Consider the following 18,401-nt stretch of genomic DNA (forward strand, 5'->3'; position numbering starts at 1 on the left):
TTGGGCTAACTGCCACTCTTAAACACTCATATAAATTCATAATCATGACTCCAATTTCTCCGCTGCCGGCTAAGGCTGCAGCATGAGCGCTCATAGACGTCTAGAAGGATGGAGGACAAGGGTCTTAAGGGCCTGGTGTTGACATGCCCTCTCACCTGCGGTCTCATTAGTGGCAGTGGCTACAAAGCTCGGATTAACATGGATGAGCTTTTGTCCACACAAAAACCAAGATACACACACACACACACGGATGCAATTGCTTTCTGCCCACCCCCTCACCGCCGAAACACCCATGTATTCTTTCACTTCATTCTGTGAAGTACAATTAATACGCATTGAACGTCCAACACACCAGCATGCGTGTGTCCTGGGCAGTGACAGATTTGTATCTCAGTGAATCGCCAGGGGAGCCAGGGACATAATTGTGGCTGGCTGGATGTGATTTATTTTCTCTGTAACAAAAGGTAATAAAGCATCTTCATGGCACAGATATGTCCATGAAACAAAGCTAAGCTGCACCAAAAATGACTCCTCCCACTAAAGAGACTGTTAAAGTTAATGCAGTTTTTCTTTTTTCTTTTTACACTTATTTGTTTTGGAGTTGCTCTGATGCTTTCTAGTGTTTTTTACGGAAAAACAAATCTTAACACAGATGCTTAAATTCAATGAATTGTCTCTGATTGGTTGTCAAATCTGTTCAATTCCAAACTGGACAAATCTCTCCCAAACAAGTGATTTATCCCAATTCTAACATAACCCGTCAATTAAAAAAAAAAAACTTTGAGTTATAATCTCACCAGAAAGAAAACCACTGAACTGTATATTGTATCCAAGTTGATCAGTAAAGTGACGTTTAAGTCTCAATGCCAAAACAGAATTTAATTTCTTGCTTCTTGTTCATCAAAAGCCCCATATTTTCAAGACAGTTTAGTTATATAATACTTTTATTTTTGGATTTAAAATCTCACTGGTCCAGGTGCCAAAGAATGTTCCCACCACGACTAAACTAATAATTATTATTATTACATTATTACTAACTACTGAGACTTATGCTTCAGTAACAAGTTGATTCCTGTGAGCAAGATTTTTCTCAGAGCTTGTAAACTTCATCATCAGATGAAGTCATAAATCCTAAAGCCAAGGGCCATTGTGCTACCATTACAGCAATGTACAGGTTTATGTGAACGTGGAATGACTATATTTAAAACTGAGGCAATTTTAGAATACTTACAGAAAGTCTCACCAAGACATGTTGCTGACTTGCTTAATTTTGAGGTCTTACATAACTTGCATTAACCCTTAGAACACAGAGCATTTTGGCTGCTTTTTTCCATCGCTATGTTAAAACATACAGTACATACAGAGGGTATAAGAATGTGCAATATAGAGTGTCTTATATCCCTTTTTTTTAGCACAATCTACGCAATCTGATGAAAAAAAAATATTTTACCAACTATAAAATGAACCCAAAATGATTCAAATCGGATTGAGTTTGTAAAATTTGGAAATATGTCATAGTGCAAAGTTCACTTGGCTCATTTTTATGAACAAAAAGAAAAGAAAAACACTGTCTATTTTGTGACGTCTGCACAATTATTGCTACTTTATATCACTGCTAAGAATGCGATGTATAATGAATCATAACTCTGACACAACAACAACAACACATAGGATGAAAAAAAACACACCCCCAGGATGTCCATATAAGGAGTTGTGTATTATTCCTACAGCAAATGACCATGGATGCACCTCCGTGCAGATCTGTGCCACATGAACACTATGGGTTAGAATACCTAAACATTTATCTATATTTAAAAAAAAAAAAAAAAACAATAACAGGATTCATTCCTGCACAGGGGTTAACTTATTTGAAATCACAGACTGTACCTCTGAATTTCTTGCAACACATAATTGCCTCAAAATCAACACCAGTGAAAAAAGAAGCTCAATAACAAAAGTATTTTCTACTTAATTGGTAGCTGTTACAGATGCTATGGTAAAAAAAAAAAAAAACATTGACACGTTCTCAAAAGAGATGCATAATGAGTGTGGTTAGCGAAGAAAGAAAAGGAAACAGAAAGAAGAAGGGGGAAAGGAAGGAGATAGAGAAATATATGATGTGTACACTTGCTCAGTGAAAGCAAACAGCTAAATTAGTCATGGAATAGATGTAAATTTGCTTCCCCTGAGTGTTGCATGGTGGAATTATCCTGAGAGGAGCCGAGGGTGAATCATGCCAACCCTTGGTGCCATGTGATTTATTAGCAAACATTCAATTCAATGAGAAAGTGCTTAACATTCTAAAAGCTTTGGAAGTCTTATAAGGTGGCATTTACTGTATGATATTACCATTTCCACTGGTGGGGGGAGAGTAAGACAAGAGAAAGTGGAAACATATACACTACTTCCACTGTGACATGCCAAGTGGGGTGGTGTGACAGAGGGAAAACTCGCTTGGCCTTTTCCACGCACATGTAACTAATCATTAACATAGACAAGGAGATTTATTAATTGACACTTAAACCCAAAGAGCCTCTCTGCTTTGAAAAGGGCACGGAGTGTGTGTGTGTGTGTGTGTGTGTGTGTGTGTCCGTGTGTGTGGAGGGATGAGAAATAAAGACAGGACAGGGAGAAGGGGAAGACAGGCTGCAACATTAGCAAAATTGCTGCCGCTTCTCCCTGGAAAATGAAATTGTCCAGAGATGATGACTTATGCTGGGGACACTGATTTACACTTGCTGAGCTATAGAAGTGGACAGATAAAAAAATATCCCTCAATTCTCTTTCCTCTCATGACACAGACACCTGTACAATATCCTCCCCTGACAGACATGACCACCTGCTTTTATCCTCTGATTAAAAGTAAATATAAATATAGGAATTGTCTAGCCTGTTGCAACACTCGTGGATATATAATCAATTGAGTATTTATTTAAATTGTTTACCAATGTTACACTTTTTTAATGTTTCTTTCAAAATTGTCATTGTCATAGTAATTTTTCTAACAACATGGTTGGAAAAGAAGTCAGGTAAGTAGGTAGGTAGACTACAATGAAAGTCTACATAATCTGGTACTCCCAACATACTATTCTACCTGGGAAATGCACTGTTGAAGCGTCATAGTCATACATTTGTGGGACATGATCTGCGATCTGCTGGGAGACATCTAAATATGATGACACAGAAACTATGAAATGTCCATAAGGCTTGGTTCTTGGGTTAGAGATATGTTTTGTCTATGAGTGTCTACAAAAACAAATGTATCTGTGTGCTCAGTCAAGTGGGAAGCAGTTGATTGATTGACTGTAGAATGTGAGTTCCACATTTCAAAGTCAAATTAGTAAACACCGGGAAAGGATGGCATCATTAGGTAACGCTGATGTTGTTGACAAGAAAAAAAACTGACAGGAAAATCAATAAATTACTGTCTCTGTTGGAAATATGAGAACACCAAAGCACATTTTAAAAACATCAAGTGAGTCAGATCGCGCACTTCTAAAAAAGAATTCTGAATTGATTTTATAATGGACACAATCAATCATGTCACGCAAGGTTTGCAGTGATTTGATTACATTTTCAGACGCGCGCACCTGTAGATGCTTCCGTCATCACATCAAAAAACCAACTGTTGCATTGGCCTCACATCAGCCACATCAGTTCTCTTTAACCTTTCTGGTTCTGGGCAAAATGGGAGAAATGAGAAATTCTCTTTTTCCTGATTTCTTGTTTAGCTTAGAAATTTATTTATCAACTCTGTCTAGTTTTGTACCAAGTGTACTAAGTGCTTGCATTTTCTTATAATATACCTTCATGATAAATTAAGTTAATATCTGGCTCATATCTATATGACACAGGTAAGATGGATGACTTATCTCCACTCTGTAAGGGTGTGTTCACACCTCATAGCTTTGTTGGTCCACACCTGATGGAAGTTTAAAACACCTGTCATTTTTCAGGTGGTTTGGTTCACATTAACAAAGACAAATATCAAATGGACAATGGAGCAATGGCAGGTTAATGGCCATCTGCCCTGCGGCACTGGTGATTAGCAGCGCCCCCCGAAGGCCAGCAGAAGGTCTCCTCCTCCACAGGTGAAATAGTGCATTTAACTTTTAGCTTGCATCATCACCAGCTGTGAAACAGCTGACGATGCTAGTTCAACTGAGGAGCAGGAAGTTGGGACCTGAGGGTTGGAGCTGCATTCTCATTTCCACTGGGATATGTGGATGAGAACACCAAGGATGTAGCTGTAATGGTTCTAGTGAAAGCACCTTTGACCTTTGACAAAATAATCAACCAGTTCCAAGATCACTTGCAAGCTTCATTCACACCGACTCAAATGAACCATACTGGGAAAACACACCAGGGTTTGATTCAACCACACTAAACAAGGATTAAATGAATCCAAAATATTCTAGATGTGATTGCTACCATCTTGATATCTCATGACTGTGTTCACAACATCAAATTCCCACAATTTTTTTATAGCATATAATGATCAATCAAAACCAAACTTGTCTGAAAAAAACCTGTGCTCTTTGTACAATGTACTTTTTAGCTCATGTCCAATGCAGAGACGTGTGGTCAGGGGAGCCATAAATAAATTAGTCATTAATAAATTAGTTTTCTGTGTTATTCCTATAATTTTGATCATATTTATAGTCAAAATCTTATAATTTATTATATACACCTGTACTTTCCACAGTCTGGCTGATCAGACATAGAACCACAGTGAAAAGGCACAAGGTGAGGCAGACAATGCCTTGCCGCACTGAAAGTGGGCACATCAGGTGCTTGTTGCTGCAAATGCGCTCTCGCCGCTATAAATGTAACATTCTTTCTATAAACTGTCGATTTAATTGAGTTTGAAAATACATCGGACCGGAAGTAGTCAAGTGCTTGAAGTCGCTGTACGTCTGGAACAAAATAATTGTAAGTATCTAAAGTTTATAATCTGACAAATGTTAGATAATTACAATTATCTATTTTGGGGAAAACAGTGACTCCATGCCTGTGACTACTTCCAGTCCATTGAGCTGTTGCTCCAAAACTCAGTAGCCAATCAGCAGACAGCTTGCTACGCCCCGCCCATGGTCAGAATTGCCAACAAAAAACAAAGAACAAATCAGGGAGTGCAAAGTGTATTTTCAAACAATAAAACATAATATTTTTGAATGATTAAATCGATATTTTATTTGCTTCTTAAAAAGTGTTGCTTGCTTCCTGAAAAGTGTTGTTTGAAAATATTGACACAAATCTAATTCCATACAATGTGCATGCTGCCGATAGAGAATACACTACGTTTGTGGGCTTGTTTGTGGGTTCATAGATTTGTAAATCTGACTCTGAATGAGTCAGTGTCTCACCAGCCATGAACCTCATTGCACGTCCAATCCATGGAGGAAGCTGGGTTAATGATCAATACTGTCAGCGTGGGGGCGATTAAAGTGTTTTAGCTGTTGGTGTTTGTTTGTTTTGTTTTTTTGAATCATATCCACATTACAAGCGTAAAATGAATGCAACACGAATGCCGACAAAAAGTTCTAGGTTATAAAGTTAATCAGGTAAAGTCAAATGAATGAAATATGAACAACAATCTACAGCGATACGTTAGTACAGAAATGCAAAAAGAAATGTTTGGTTGCTTTACATCCAGGGGAGGAAATCATCTGGACGCTAATGTAAGGTTGGACCCATTAAAAAAAAGACGACTTTATCGGCTTCCACTTTAAAGAAAGGACACTGTGTCACTTGCAAATGACTTCATGCTTCAAGGCACTAATTGGCAAGATTGTGCTACTTGTTAAAGGCATGCCTGAAGTTCTAATTTTACATTACATCTATCAACCAGCAGAGTCATTACCATAGGAACAAGAGGAATCTGCTCAGGGTGAATCTCTGAAGACCTGCTGGAAATTTAAAAGTAATTTTATCCTTTGTATCTACATGCCACCGAGAATATTATCAGTATGAGAGGTCTCTCCACTCTCGACTGAAGGAGAATTAGATGTGTTTAAAATATATTATACGGGACAAAATGCTGACATGGTGAGATCGAGGTTATACGTTTAAAGGGCCATGACTAGCATGAGCTGACTCACCAGTTAAAGCTCCACTGCTTCTGAAGTTGCTTGTGCCTTTGGCATCAAGATTAATTATCACATTTGTTTAGAAATAATTATTTATTATGTATTAATAACTCTAAAAAAATATGTGTCTGTATGTGTGATTCTGCATCGCAAGTAGAGTAATTCCCTTTCTCTGTAACTGTCGGAGACATTTTTCATTTATCTAGTTCTCTTTCTGTAAAACAGTTTAATTGTCAGATGAACACATTTCAACATTTTTGGCCTTCTTTCCTCACCACACTTTATTTCGCTTAAGGCAACAGATTCCAATTAAAGGACAAAAAAAACGTGCCGTTTGCCCATGACCTCTGAGGTTTTCTGATCACCACCCACCATGTTTTATGTTGCCTTTTAAAATTATAAGTAATACATGTTGGGAAATGTGTTGTGTCATTAAGCACAAATAGGTCATTGGGCAATGATTGTTGATAGAGAACTGAATCACAGTTTTGTTGAGGCACATAGACCTTGCTCATAAATTGAACAGTTTACAGAAAACAGAAAATCCCTTTTTAAAGCTGAAAGGGCCTTCCTATGAACATGACTACACGCTTAAGTTTGTAGAGCAGCTGCACTCATTGTTCACAAATGGAAACAAGAGACAAGAGAGGCTCCTCTGCTCCCAAAACAAGGGTCATGATAACACTGGAGGTCTTTGTTACTTATTGTGCAGCTGCTTTGGACAAACATACTTTATCTGATGAATGCACAGATATTTACTAAATATATATATATATATATATATATACATATATATACATATACATATACATATATATAAAGCAATACAAAAGGTTGGATTTTCTGAATTTAAGTGCTAATAAAGACAACATTCGTTAACATGTATTCCTTTTCCTTGACAAAGTTGGACTAAGTTGGTAGTACTTGCTGTACTGAGAATCAATACCTGTCCTCTGCTCAGTCACTTGTAAAACATAGAAGTGACTGATGAACTTAACAGTCCAGTTCAATGGCTAAAGGTGAAGAGAACTAAGCATCCAGTGAGCCAAACTGATCCTTGTGACTATAACAAAAGGCACTTTTCCTCAGCACAGCGTTGTTGTTTTTTTGCTTGATTTTAGCAATAACCTGGTACCTGGTCATTTTTTTGTACTCTGGTGAGCTGAGCCAATACTATGCGTGACGTCGTCAGACTGCTGTGCACTGACTGGCAGAGTGTCGGCACTGGAAGAAGCATGAGCAAGACACTAGACACAAGAATCAAATTGAACAATGCCTGTAGCTCAATTAAAAAGACTTAAAAATCTCCCAAATTTAGCCCGAAAATGGTGTATTTAGCGACAGCACTGCTGAAAGCTTGCGATCGCGAATGGCGAGCCGCATCACAGCCCCTGCCGTTGTATTTTAGTTCAGTGACTGTGTCAGACGGAGTTTGTGTGCCAGTCATGCAGGAAGTACTGAACAAATCTTTTTAATGAACAGATTCTAATGATTCAGTACACTTAAAGAAAGCCACAGCAATTTCATGCAGCCGTCCTATGATGACTCCACCCACGTTGAGGAAGTACTATAGCAATGGAAAACAAACTAACCGTGCCAAGCTGAGGCGTGGCGTGCTGGGACTATGTAGTGGAAACGTGCCAAAACAAACAAATAAACTGTTCAAAATACAAATGTATGTGGCATAAAAATTCATATATTTGGGCTTCCAGAAAGCAGGTGGTGAAATATCTTCCTTAACAGGTAAAAGTTTTTGCTTTTTTAATCATCACAACTTGCAAAAGTGGCAGCTGTTTCATCTCCGGGGTGAGATTCTCTTGAATACATAGATATCACTGAGTTCATTGGTAAGGGGGCAATTTGCTCATTATTTCTATGGTGGAATAGAAACCAGCGGAAAGGAAAACACATTATCACACAGACAAACACATTAAACCAAGAAGCACAGAGCTATAAAGCAGAAGATGAGGGCCCACACAAACAGACCAAAGCATTTGCCTTTTTATTTAAAAAAAAAAAAAAAAAAAGGAAAATGACGGGAATCATTTTCTCCAGCCCATGATTGCAGAAACTGGCATTAACAGTATCTGAAAAACAAATCTTGCACAGCTGAAGAGGAATTTACATAGGAATGAAGGTTATTATGTTTTGAGACGGCTGTTTGGATTCTAAGAAAACACTTAATGCTTTTAAGAGACAATAAACATTAAGAAATGTGTTTTCAGGGAGTATTAAGCCAAAAAATACATGAATATTAAACATACTGATAAAACAAAAAGCTGATTTGCTTATCAATTACCAGTGCAGTGGCAAATACCTATTAATGACAGAAGTTTTGCAAAGTTAAAAACACTTAACTTTTGTTTGTATAAAGTTTGGTACAGCAGTTAAGTACCGGTAATCTCTTGTCTGTGAAGTATGATTTTTACATCTCATTAAATAAGGTGTCACTTCTAGCCGTCAGTGCCAAATTCAGAACCTCACTTTCCCCTCAGTCATGGTACACCGAGCGTTCTTGCTCATTCAGCTCTTTGTGTCGCATTACTGTATGCAGTGATGATGACACATCCTGCCGCATCTCATTAAGATAAATTGAGAAAACGTCTCCTGGGGTCAGAGGGTAATCTCTGGTTATTGTGTCCTGGCCACAGTGCCAGGCAATTAAGCAAGAGAAAATGAGGACCTGCAGAGCACAGCCTGCTTATTAAAATCACGAGGTTAGTGACAGTGGGAACCATGCATAGAGGAGGAACAGGGCATTGTAGAAAAGCAGCCATTAACCAAGGTGAGAAATAGCATCTTATCTTAATAAAAGATTCAAGACACTGTGTTACGGCATGAACCTCCATGCTTCTAACTTCAGGTATTTAGTCTTTCAATGAGGGAAAAAAAAAAGGCAGATGCCAACTTTGGAATGAAGCCAGTTCCCATGTGTATATAAACATATGAAATAAACAGACTCATGCCAGAACTGAACTACCAGCCTGATGCTTGCCAGCGCCGTCCTCCAACCAATTATGATGTATCATGAGAGGTACTTGGCGACCAGAGTGGCCAGCAGATCTGCCCCAGTCTTGATAAGTTGCAACATTTCCAGGAACACACAGGCCATTGATTAGAGCGACTCGGCTCACCGCCTGCAGTCTATCAGTGCTCAGGGACCGGTAATCAATTCTCTAATGCCGTTTGAGCCTGTTCACCACAGCTACGATCCACTCCTCACGGCGCAGATGCACCGACGCACGCACAGTGACACGTGGCCACAGTCCTGTCCACAAGGAAGCACGCAATGAACCCAACCCAGATGGCCATCATGAAAGCAGATGACAACTCCCAAATATTAACTTACCAAGTGTAGCAGTGAAAGGGCACTGTCTTCTAATGGCATTATCAAAATGAGTGCAGCTCTCCTGGGGCAGACTCTGGTTCCTCATTACCTGCCAGTGGTGGACCCTGTTTGTGGCCAAATCTGATCAGCATAGCACCAGACACAGACATGGCCGGTCAGGAACTCAGCCCCAGGCCCCTTATCTCTATTGACAGACTGTTGGCTCTATCAATAATTCCTCCTAGGAAATAATCTGATTGGGCTCTGGTGGAAAAATTGTGTTCTAGTAAAACGAAAAAGAAAAGGTGGAGCTCAAACTTTCTGTCTGTATGACTTGAATGAGTGTACGTAATTTAGGAAGGAGACCTTGGACACATCATGGTAGGGGGAGTGCTTAAGAACTCTGAGTGCTCGCTTCAGGCACTTTGCTGAAATTGACTGACCAGCACTAACTTGGAATATTGTCTCTAAGAAACTTAATAAACAAGACGACATTGACAGGAGAACAAACTTGTGCAATAAGAACCACGTCGCCTCGATCCCAACAAACAAATACTTAACACTGTTAAACACCCACAAACTTTCTTAATACATTCTAGCCAGTTGTATTTTCAATATGTTCAGCATTAGGAGCCTCGTCTTACACAGTCTTTATTCAGGCAACTGCTACAGAAAACGATGTATTGATTAAATGTAAGGATTAATCATCATCATCATTGCATTTTTGTATTTCTGCTGAAATCAGTGAGGTGTCTATATAACCCAGTAGTGGAAAGTCGCCTACTATATTTACTTTTGTACTGATTAAATGTAGTCAGGTACAAGTTTTTCTATTTTGCTTTCATGACAAATGTCACTGCATAAACCAGAACTGTTACCAAAATTCTTTGAGAGCATATAAAAGCCTAATTTTTCAACAATTATGTGACTAAAAATGAATAAATATGGAAGATTATTTACCCTGTATAACTAATTTGTGGTGGTGGTGTGTTTTGTCTACTACTTATATTGATAACGTTTATCGCAAGTGCTTTTATTAATTACTTTATGACCTTTCACGTCACTCAATTTGCAGTTGTGTTTTTTTTCACACTGCCTCATAGTTTGGGTCAATACGTAAACACACAAAGCTCTATTCAGGGGATTCAGCACTTACTTTGGTGTCTGTGTGTCATCCAAACGGTTCCCCAGCTGGAACTCATGGGATTTGCTGCGGTGCAGCGTGGTGAAGCCAGGCAGCAGATGAATGAGCTTGCGGCTGGGCGGAGGTGGCGTTCCTGGGGCTTTCACTTTGTTTCTTCGCCGCATGGGAGGAGTGCCTGGAGGGGTCATTGTGTTGATTACCAACGGAGTCCGAGGAGGTGTGTGGCCAAAATGCCTCTGACGGGGTGATGGGGGCAGGGAGCGATGACCGGAGTCCAAGAGTGGGAAGAGCCCTGTGGCCGAACTGTCAACAGTGAGTCGTTCAACGTACAAAGGGGGGTGCAGGGCCTGCGGGCTGTCGCACATGTGCTGGTTGTACTTGGACTGGACTTTGGGGCTTTGGGACAGCTGGAACCGAATCCACTGACTGGCCTCAGGCTGGCACACTGGAGTGTTTTCTTTGCCCGATTCAGAGGTGGGCCACTGGATGGACCAGTCCTGCTTCGACTGGCTCCCTGTTGATGGGCACAGAGACAAACACTGTGTTAACGTCAACACCCGGTTCTGATAAAAAAAAAAAATGCATGTTAAGGAGATATAATAATGATCAGCAGTATTATCAAGCAACGCATATAGCTTTGGTTTAATCCGCCCAGGTCATTAAGCGTTTTAACTCTACACCTTCTCCATTAAAATGACATCTGACAAATGAAACAGCTAAATTTTAGGAAACAATATTGTGGTCACTGGATTTTAATATAAATCAAGGGTTTTTTTTGCAATCAACAGCCCCCTGGTGGCAATTCAATGAATTTTCATTCCCTGTTTGACGTCACAGAGAAAACTGTAAGACTACAGTCTATGGCTGCACCAACAGATGTTCGGCCCCACACTGAAGAATCCTGGTATTTTAGTGCTCAGTAAGTGCAGCATGTGAAGATTATGTGAACAACTATATGCTCATGGAGCATCTGGTTGTCTCAATTAGCTTTCAAATAAACACCAAGGACCTTGTCATTGGACACTACTGACTCCTGAAAAGTGTGAACTTGTGTGAAAGTTGTTGAATAATTCATCAGCAGCGAGACCACTCTGCGGAAACTTGGGCAATTAAAAGCAAAACTGTCTGCGTGTCTAGATACCACTTGTGTTGAGTGAGAACGTAAGATTTTTTTAATATAATTTGGGTGAATATTTGCGTGTATTAAGTTCTAATGAATTGGTTCTTGACATGCTCTTAATGCTAAAAAATCCATTATCTTGATTGGAGCAGTGAGAGTAATCGTGGCAGCAGGCGGACAGTTATGACCAGCACATGTGCTCAATTTGGGAAATGAAAAATTAACTTTGCTTGTTATCTGATGTCAACATTTGAGAAGAGCAGCGGTGGTCAAATACACTGATGACGATGAATTAACTGGTGAAATAAAAGTGTGTGCCATGACAGAACAGGGCAAAGCTGCATGAGTCATAACACAAGCACAAGACGTCCACTGACACTGAACTTTCTGTTGAATGGGAAAGCAAGAACAAGTGAGCAGCCAAAATGAGTGTTTTTGAGCTCAGATGACAATACTTTACCTCCGTTACTGTGCAATTTATCCTCCTCAAGTTGTTCTTTAGAAAGAAAGAAACAATGTGTTTATTGATGTGGCAGAGACACAGCTGAAATAGTCTACAGCATCCTTGTCTTTAAATCTGCAGTTATGCATAGCCAAAAAGCTGTTCAGCAAAAAGAAAAGGTTGGTAGAATTGATCCTGGGTGCATCACAGACGATGCATCTCATGCAAGACTGAGTTTAGATAAAATTGACCCCACGGTCTCAGAAAAAAGAAAATGACTATTGACAGCCAGGCCACCATGAATGTAAATCTCTGTCAACAACACCATACACTTTTGTGTGTCATTATTTTCCATCCCTGAGTGACACTGTCTCTAAGGAATGCTGGGCATAAAAAAAAAATAAAAAAAAAAACACCACAAACTTCAAACACAATATCAACACCACTGAGATCAAATGAACCAAGAAAAATATCTATTCTAAAAAGGTCCCAGAGGAACTGGAAACTGGATAGGGGAAAAAAAAAGCCTGCAGCCTTTCCTATTCTGTAATGTTATGAAGAGGCCACAAGTGACGAAGTTGCGGGAAGAGACGGATGCATAAACACAAGGGACATAATATACATGAATTTTCAAGGGTCTCAGTTTTCTATTTTAAATATTTTTCCTGGTCTTGACTCGAGGTTGTCGACCTCTGAAAAAAAAGTCATCACATATTAGGCCTGCAGGTTTGTCCAATGTCCAATTTTGGATAAGTAAATCATTTTATGAATCAACAGTGTGTCAAAATACATGGAACATGCAAACCCACATCTGACTCTGCAGTCCACACAGTTATACGACCATTATAGGATCATTTAGAGCATAACTTAAGTATTATTGCCTTTTAACTGATTATTTCAGTTCAGTGTCACCAGTGAGAGCCAAGCAAGTAACAGAACCTCCAGAAAGTTATATAGTGTAAAACATTTTTATGCATATTTTACAACTTCAAAATGAACTTGAACGCTAATTGGATTTAAACATTATCAGCTGCACGAAAAGTTGATCATCAACAGATCAAGAAACTGACAAGACTCCATGGATGGAAGGCTCCTGCCAGTTACTGAAAAGAAGGCTGACTATATTGGTCCGTGCAAATGTTTATTTGTTATTCTTGCTCTGATAAATGAAAATAAATAAGTGAGAAGTGAGGGAAGATTTTAGTTTTTCATTTAGTTGCATAACGATGCTGCACTCTAATAGATTCCTAATAATTGTGCATACATAGATATTCTCCTGAGACAGTCATAACTTCACTTTTACTTTGTTAATTATTCAGGTTTGAGGTTTATTAACAGTTTGGGTAGAGTGCGAGAACTGTGTTTGTTCAGCAATAAAAATGAATCTGCAGGAATACAACTTATTACAACACAAATAATTGTGCGGGCAGTGTATACTTTTGCATAACTCACACATAACATTGCAAATACATCAAATGATATCACTACTCAGGTCATGCTCTCTGGCTTAAGTTCTCTAAAAAGTGAACCTGGTGTTGTCCACCCAGACCCATCTCATAAATATCTGGACTGTTGGACTGACAGCTGTATTTCACACACAAGGATCTGGTTGTAGCTTTGTTAGAATCACAATCACTCTTGCCCCTTAGCAGAGAGTGACATCTCAACCTTCCAAACCCCTCCAGGAGCTTATCAAGATGCAGAATGGGCGAGAGGGCCTGAAAGAGTGCTCAAGCACAAATGCAGAAAATGATGAAGAGGACGCTCAATCAAGCCTCCTTTATTAGCAAGAATAAGACCACAACAGGCCACTCAAGAATGTACCAATTCAACGTGACCTCAAATGAATGACTACAACTAATGAGTTATAATGAATTATATCACAGAGGCTGGACAGATTTTTAATACCTGATACAAAGGGTGCCAGTTTGCTCTGTGCATTTCAAAATGAGTTCCTTGCTAATATCAGTGGATAGTTTTTTGAAAATGTCAAACAATTACATGTAGTTTAAATAATGAGCTTAGACTCCGGCAAACAGCAGCCTCACTTCAGAAAATGCTTTTGACAATGTTTATCAAGCTGGAATGAAAATCCACGGCATAAGAAGCAATGAACTTGAATCACACTTAGAAAACTGTTCACGTAACGAGTCAACTCATCAAGCCCACTTGTATCTTAGCAACTGCTTCAGCAAAACAGTAACAGAACTTAAATGACTTATTTCACATGATCACACCTAAGCAGAAGCCTCAGCATCACTACGAGATGAGATGAGGAGCACAGAGTGAGCATAACCCCATCACAATTGTGTGGCTTTTGCTTATTAAAGAGTGAGTTTTAGAAGTTTATGTAGGGGAAATAAGATAGAAAACAAAAAAATATGTTACGCCTTAATAAAGGTGTAATTTACCACAACCTTTCTTCAGATCTGCCACAGAGAGAACACAGGGGTCTTTGAAAGAGGGGAAGCATAAATTCTTACATAAATTCCGCAGAAGAACAACGAGAACAAGGAACGATAATTATGCAAAACTGAAATGGTATAACAGTGTTTTTACTTACAGTGTACATGTACAGTACACATGAAAATGGTCTATATCGCTGAGCAAATAGCACACAGTGATTTTTGTCTACGGACTTCTCTCGCAAAATCCACAGGACTGAGGCAGAAAAGGCTCAGCTGTCGTGTATGTTTCTGCGCCTTTAAGACAGTTCTTCCAATCATCATGCAGAAGCCCAGCATCCACGCCCACTCCATTGACTCCAAGTGAAGCTGAGCTTCCGTGGAAGTGATGTGTTCAATAATCGTCGAGCTCACACCAGTAAAAAAAAGAAAAACAACATTCCGTGTCGTCCCATAGGGAACAGGTGAAGCTGAGTTTCAAGTGGTTTTAATGTGGAGGCTGCTACGGGAACACCCCGTAAGATGATCTGTCGTCTGTGATAAACAGCTGATTCTGAACAAACTAGTGACACGTTCCAATCACGTCCTAGCACACGTTTCTTATTGAAATGTAAACGTAAATACAACACAGTACATATCTGACGACATTTTAGAAGAAGCTGAGCTTCCCTTGCTGTCTTAGATCAATCGCCACTGCTACACATAAATAAAGTAACATGTCCACAAATTTAAACAGCACTATGACTGATTTACTGTGAAACTAATGTGACAGAAGTGCAATTAGCTGTAGAAGTAGTGCTGTGTGTACAAGTGGCAGCCATCGCAGCTTCACTCGTCTCCTTATTCTCTCACACAAACATGTTGACATTAGACACATACTGTATGTCAGATTTGTTAAAAACATAATTATATTCTCGTGACCAGATATTACATCAATGTGTGTTTGAATAAAAGTTGGGGAAAGACAGATTTGTTTTCATACAAGAGACGCATCCAAGACGCATTTAATGCCAGTGTGGACAGTCGTACTTAACACTATTTGTCTGAGCAGATCAATAGCTATGTTTACATGGACACAAGTAATCGGAATAAAAGCCTGTTCTGAATAAAAATATATCATGTAAACATGAAAACTCTGATCCGATCGTGACTTCTTGTTTTGGTGCTTCTGGTGACTGATCCACGTAAATGTCACAGATGCGGAAGAGGAGGAAAATGAGACGGATAGTGGACAGCGAGGGGACAAGCAGACACAAGTGGAAGGGAAGAACAAAATGGAGCTAAAATTAAAGATGGGACTTACTCCTGAGCACAAATACTATATCAAATCTAGATAATATACTGGATTGTAAATGTAGGGAATTATAGTTGGCTATATTAAATGAGTCAAAAACTGTTTAATAGGTGATAATCAGAAAAATCACTTGATCAAGACTTCAGCATGTGGGAGTGGTCTGATCAGATTTGATTGACAGTAAACAAAAGGCCAATACAACTGTAAATTAATTAACCTGATTTTGGAATACTAAGAGAAACAAATTCATAACTGGAAAACTATTAAGCATCACCTCAAGAAGAAACGACCACTTGGAATGGCCGTAAAACATTTGGTAGAAACGTCATACACATAGAACTTTAGCGTTTTGTTGATTATGTATGCAAATGTATGTGCTGCTTTTCAATTTTAATCAAAATGTAGTATTTAGTTTTAATGGACGGTTGCTGTCCACTTATTAGTCCTATAGTTATGTTGTGTTGTCGGAACCAGTGACCTTCTTGCTGTGAGCCAAGCCGCTTCACCATGGTGTGGCCCTTTACACAAATCCTCTACAAAATCAGTTTCTTCCATGCATAAAGTTGCTGATCAAATCGAAACAACATCACTGTGTTCTTTTCACCACATCATCACAATTCTACAATTTTTTCCTCTCGAATGAAAAACCCTGCGTCTACAAATCAACTGTTGAACCGAACAATGCACCTGAGACGCATTAAGGACTCGAGTGATTGATGTGAATAACACAGCCCAGCTGTAAATAGGGCAATCTTAACCAACAGTGAGGCTTAGAGGGAGGCAGATAACAGCCACATAATTGGACTAATTACCTGTGGATGTATTGATTCTGTAGACTTAATAGCAGAGAAATGCCACAATGACGGAAGCTGGTTTATCTTGCTGTGCCCTAAAACTGAATTTGGCCCAATGTCTACATTTGTGCAGCATCTCTTAGGAAACCTGGCTCTCTGTGGACTTACTTGCAGTGTAAACAGTGGGACACAAAGTTAGATTCTAGAAATGCAGTAAAAAAAATGCAGAAATGGAATACAAAACAAGTGTATTTTGGTTGTATTACCACAGAATGACCCTTACTATACCTAAGGTGGGGGTCTTCTGTAGAGGCTGCCATGTTAGACCACCATGTTTTTAACAGATAAAATAAACTCATGTTTTAATGATAACTGGAGGCTATAGGTTCTACATGCTTGGAAGGGAAGAGCAAGGAGAGGACTAAATTTTACACTTGGTACCTTTAGCAGTCACGAAGGACCACATGGAGCAGTGTTTCTAACCCGTCGAACACAGAATTTTGGCTGCTTTTAATATTATTACGTTTTATACATACAGTATATACAGGGGATGAGCAAAAAGTACTCAAAATGTTTAAGATCGGATTGAATTTGTGAAATTTGGAAATACGCCGCAGTTCAAAGTTCACTTGGCTCGTATTTATGAACAAAAAGAAAAGAAAAATTGTCTATTTTGTGACTTTATATCACTACTTAAAATGTGATTAATCATAACTAAGGGTTACTGTGAAGCTAAGGGTTAAATAGGTAATCAGAACCTCAGGGATTCTGTGGCACACTGCCAGGGAGTGTGCCATGAAATGTTTCCAGTTAGTTTTCATTTGAGGTGTGGCATTTTATGGACCAAACAAATAATTGATTAATTGAGAAAATAACTGACAGTTTAATTGATAATAAAACTAATCAGTCGCTGCAGCCCAGTGTTGATAACTTCCACAGGAGCCAATGTTGTGCTAAAAACTATTTATAGACAAATTATTCCAGAGGAAATACATAAAGAGATGCCAGGAAAAAATGGGAGTTTGACCAATGTTTTTTTTTTTCTAGCTCTCCTTCCCTCGAGAACCAACGTCACTACGTTCTTTTTCGCCTCTTATCGTCGATGCCTTTTTTCTCACCCTCATTTTCCTCTCATTTTATTCCGCTTCCCTCTCCCCCCTTGCACTTGCCTCCCCCGTTTCTCTTTCCTCTCCAGCGATCTGCTTCCCTTTCCTCTGCCTCTTTTCATTTCTTGCTCTTGCTGATGGCATTCAAAGCCAATTAGGAGTTCATATGTATGTGAAGCTGTCTCAAAGCGGAGCATGGGGACTTTCCTTTCAGCTTTCGAAGATTACAGAAGAAAGGTACCGTGGCAACATGTCGTGCTGAGCAAAGATCAACACTATTAGCCTGGACAACAAAAAAAACTCATGCTCAAGAAGTTTTCCTTGTGAAAATATGTGTAAGAGTGTGTGTGGACCTATCTAAAAGGGCAGGCTCTTTAATGTGTGTATATTGCGGCACAAAGAACCGACCGGCTGCCTCCAAATTGTATGACTCATCCTCATTGCAACTCGTAGACTGCAATCCCCTGAGCCTGTAGTGAAAAATTCTATTAACTTGCATTAGTTTCCTTCCTCCACCATTACCTCACAGAGCAAGATACATACTTATTATGTCCTCTGTTTCTAGGCGGTGTAAAGGATTGGTAAGTATCTGGATGTCTGCGGCTGCCAAATTTAAAACATAATTCCTGATGACTCATAAACCGGAGCAACATATTTTTTTTTTCGTTTGGCAAGTACA

The 18,401-nt window shown here is 39.2% G+C and overlaps 1 protein-coding gene across 4 annotated transcripts in view; it reads right to left on the minus strand.

The window, feature by feature from the left end:
• ksr2 (kinase suppressor of ras 2) overlaps positions 1-18,401 on the minus strand; it is a 95,779-nt gene that overhangs the window by 60,124 nt on the left and 17,254 nt on the right. For 3 of the 4 annotated variants that reach the window (XM_058636234.1, XM_058636233.1, XM_058636232.1), the window contains exons 4-5: positions 12,142-12,177; positions 10,574-11,075 (exon numbers count right to left, since the gene is read on the minus strand). In XM_058636234.1, the coding sequence (XP_058492217.1) occupies positions 10,574-11,075; positions 12,142-12,177 (538 nt within the window). The remainder of the gene's footprint in view (positions 1-10,573; positions 11,076-12,141; positions 12,178-18,401) is intronic. The other variant, XM_058636235.1, reaches the window with a different exon arrangement.

Source organism: Solea solea, chromosome 8 (assembly GCF_958295425.1).
Source record: "Solea solea chromosome 8, fSolSol10.1, whole genome shotgun sequence".
Taxonomy (NCBI): domain Eukaryota; kingdom Metazoa; phylum Chordata; class Actinopteri; order Pleuronectiformes; family Soleidae; genus Solea; species Solea solea.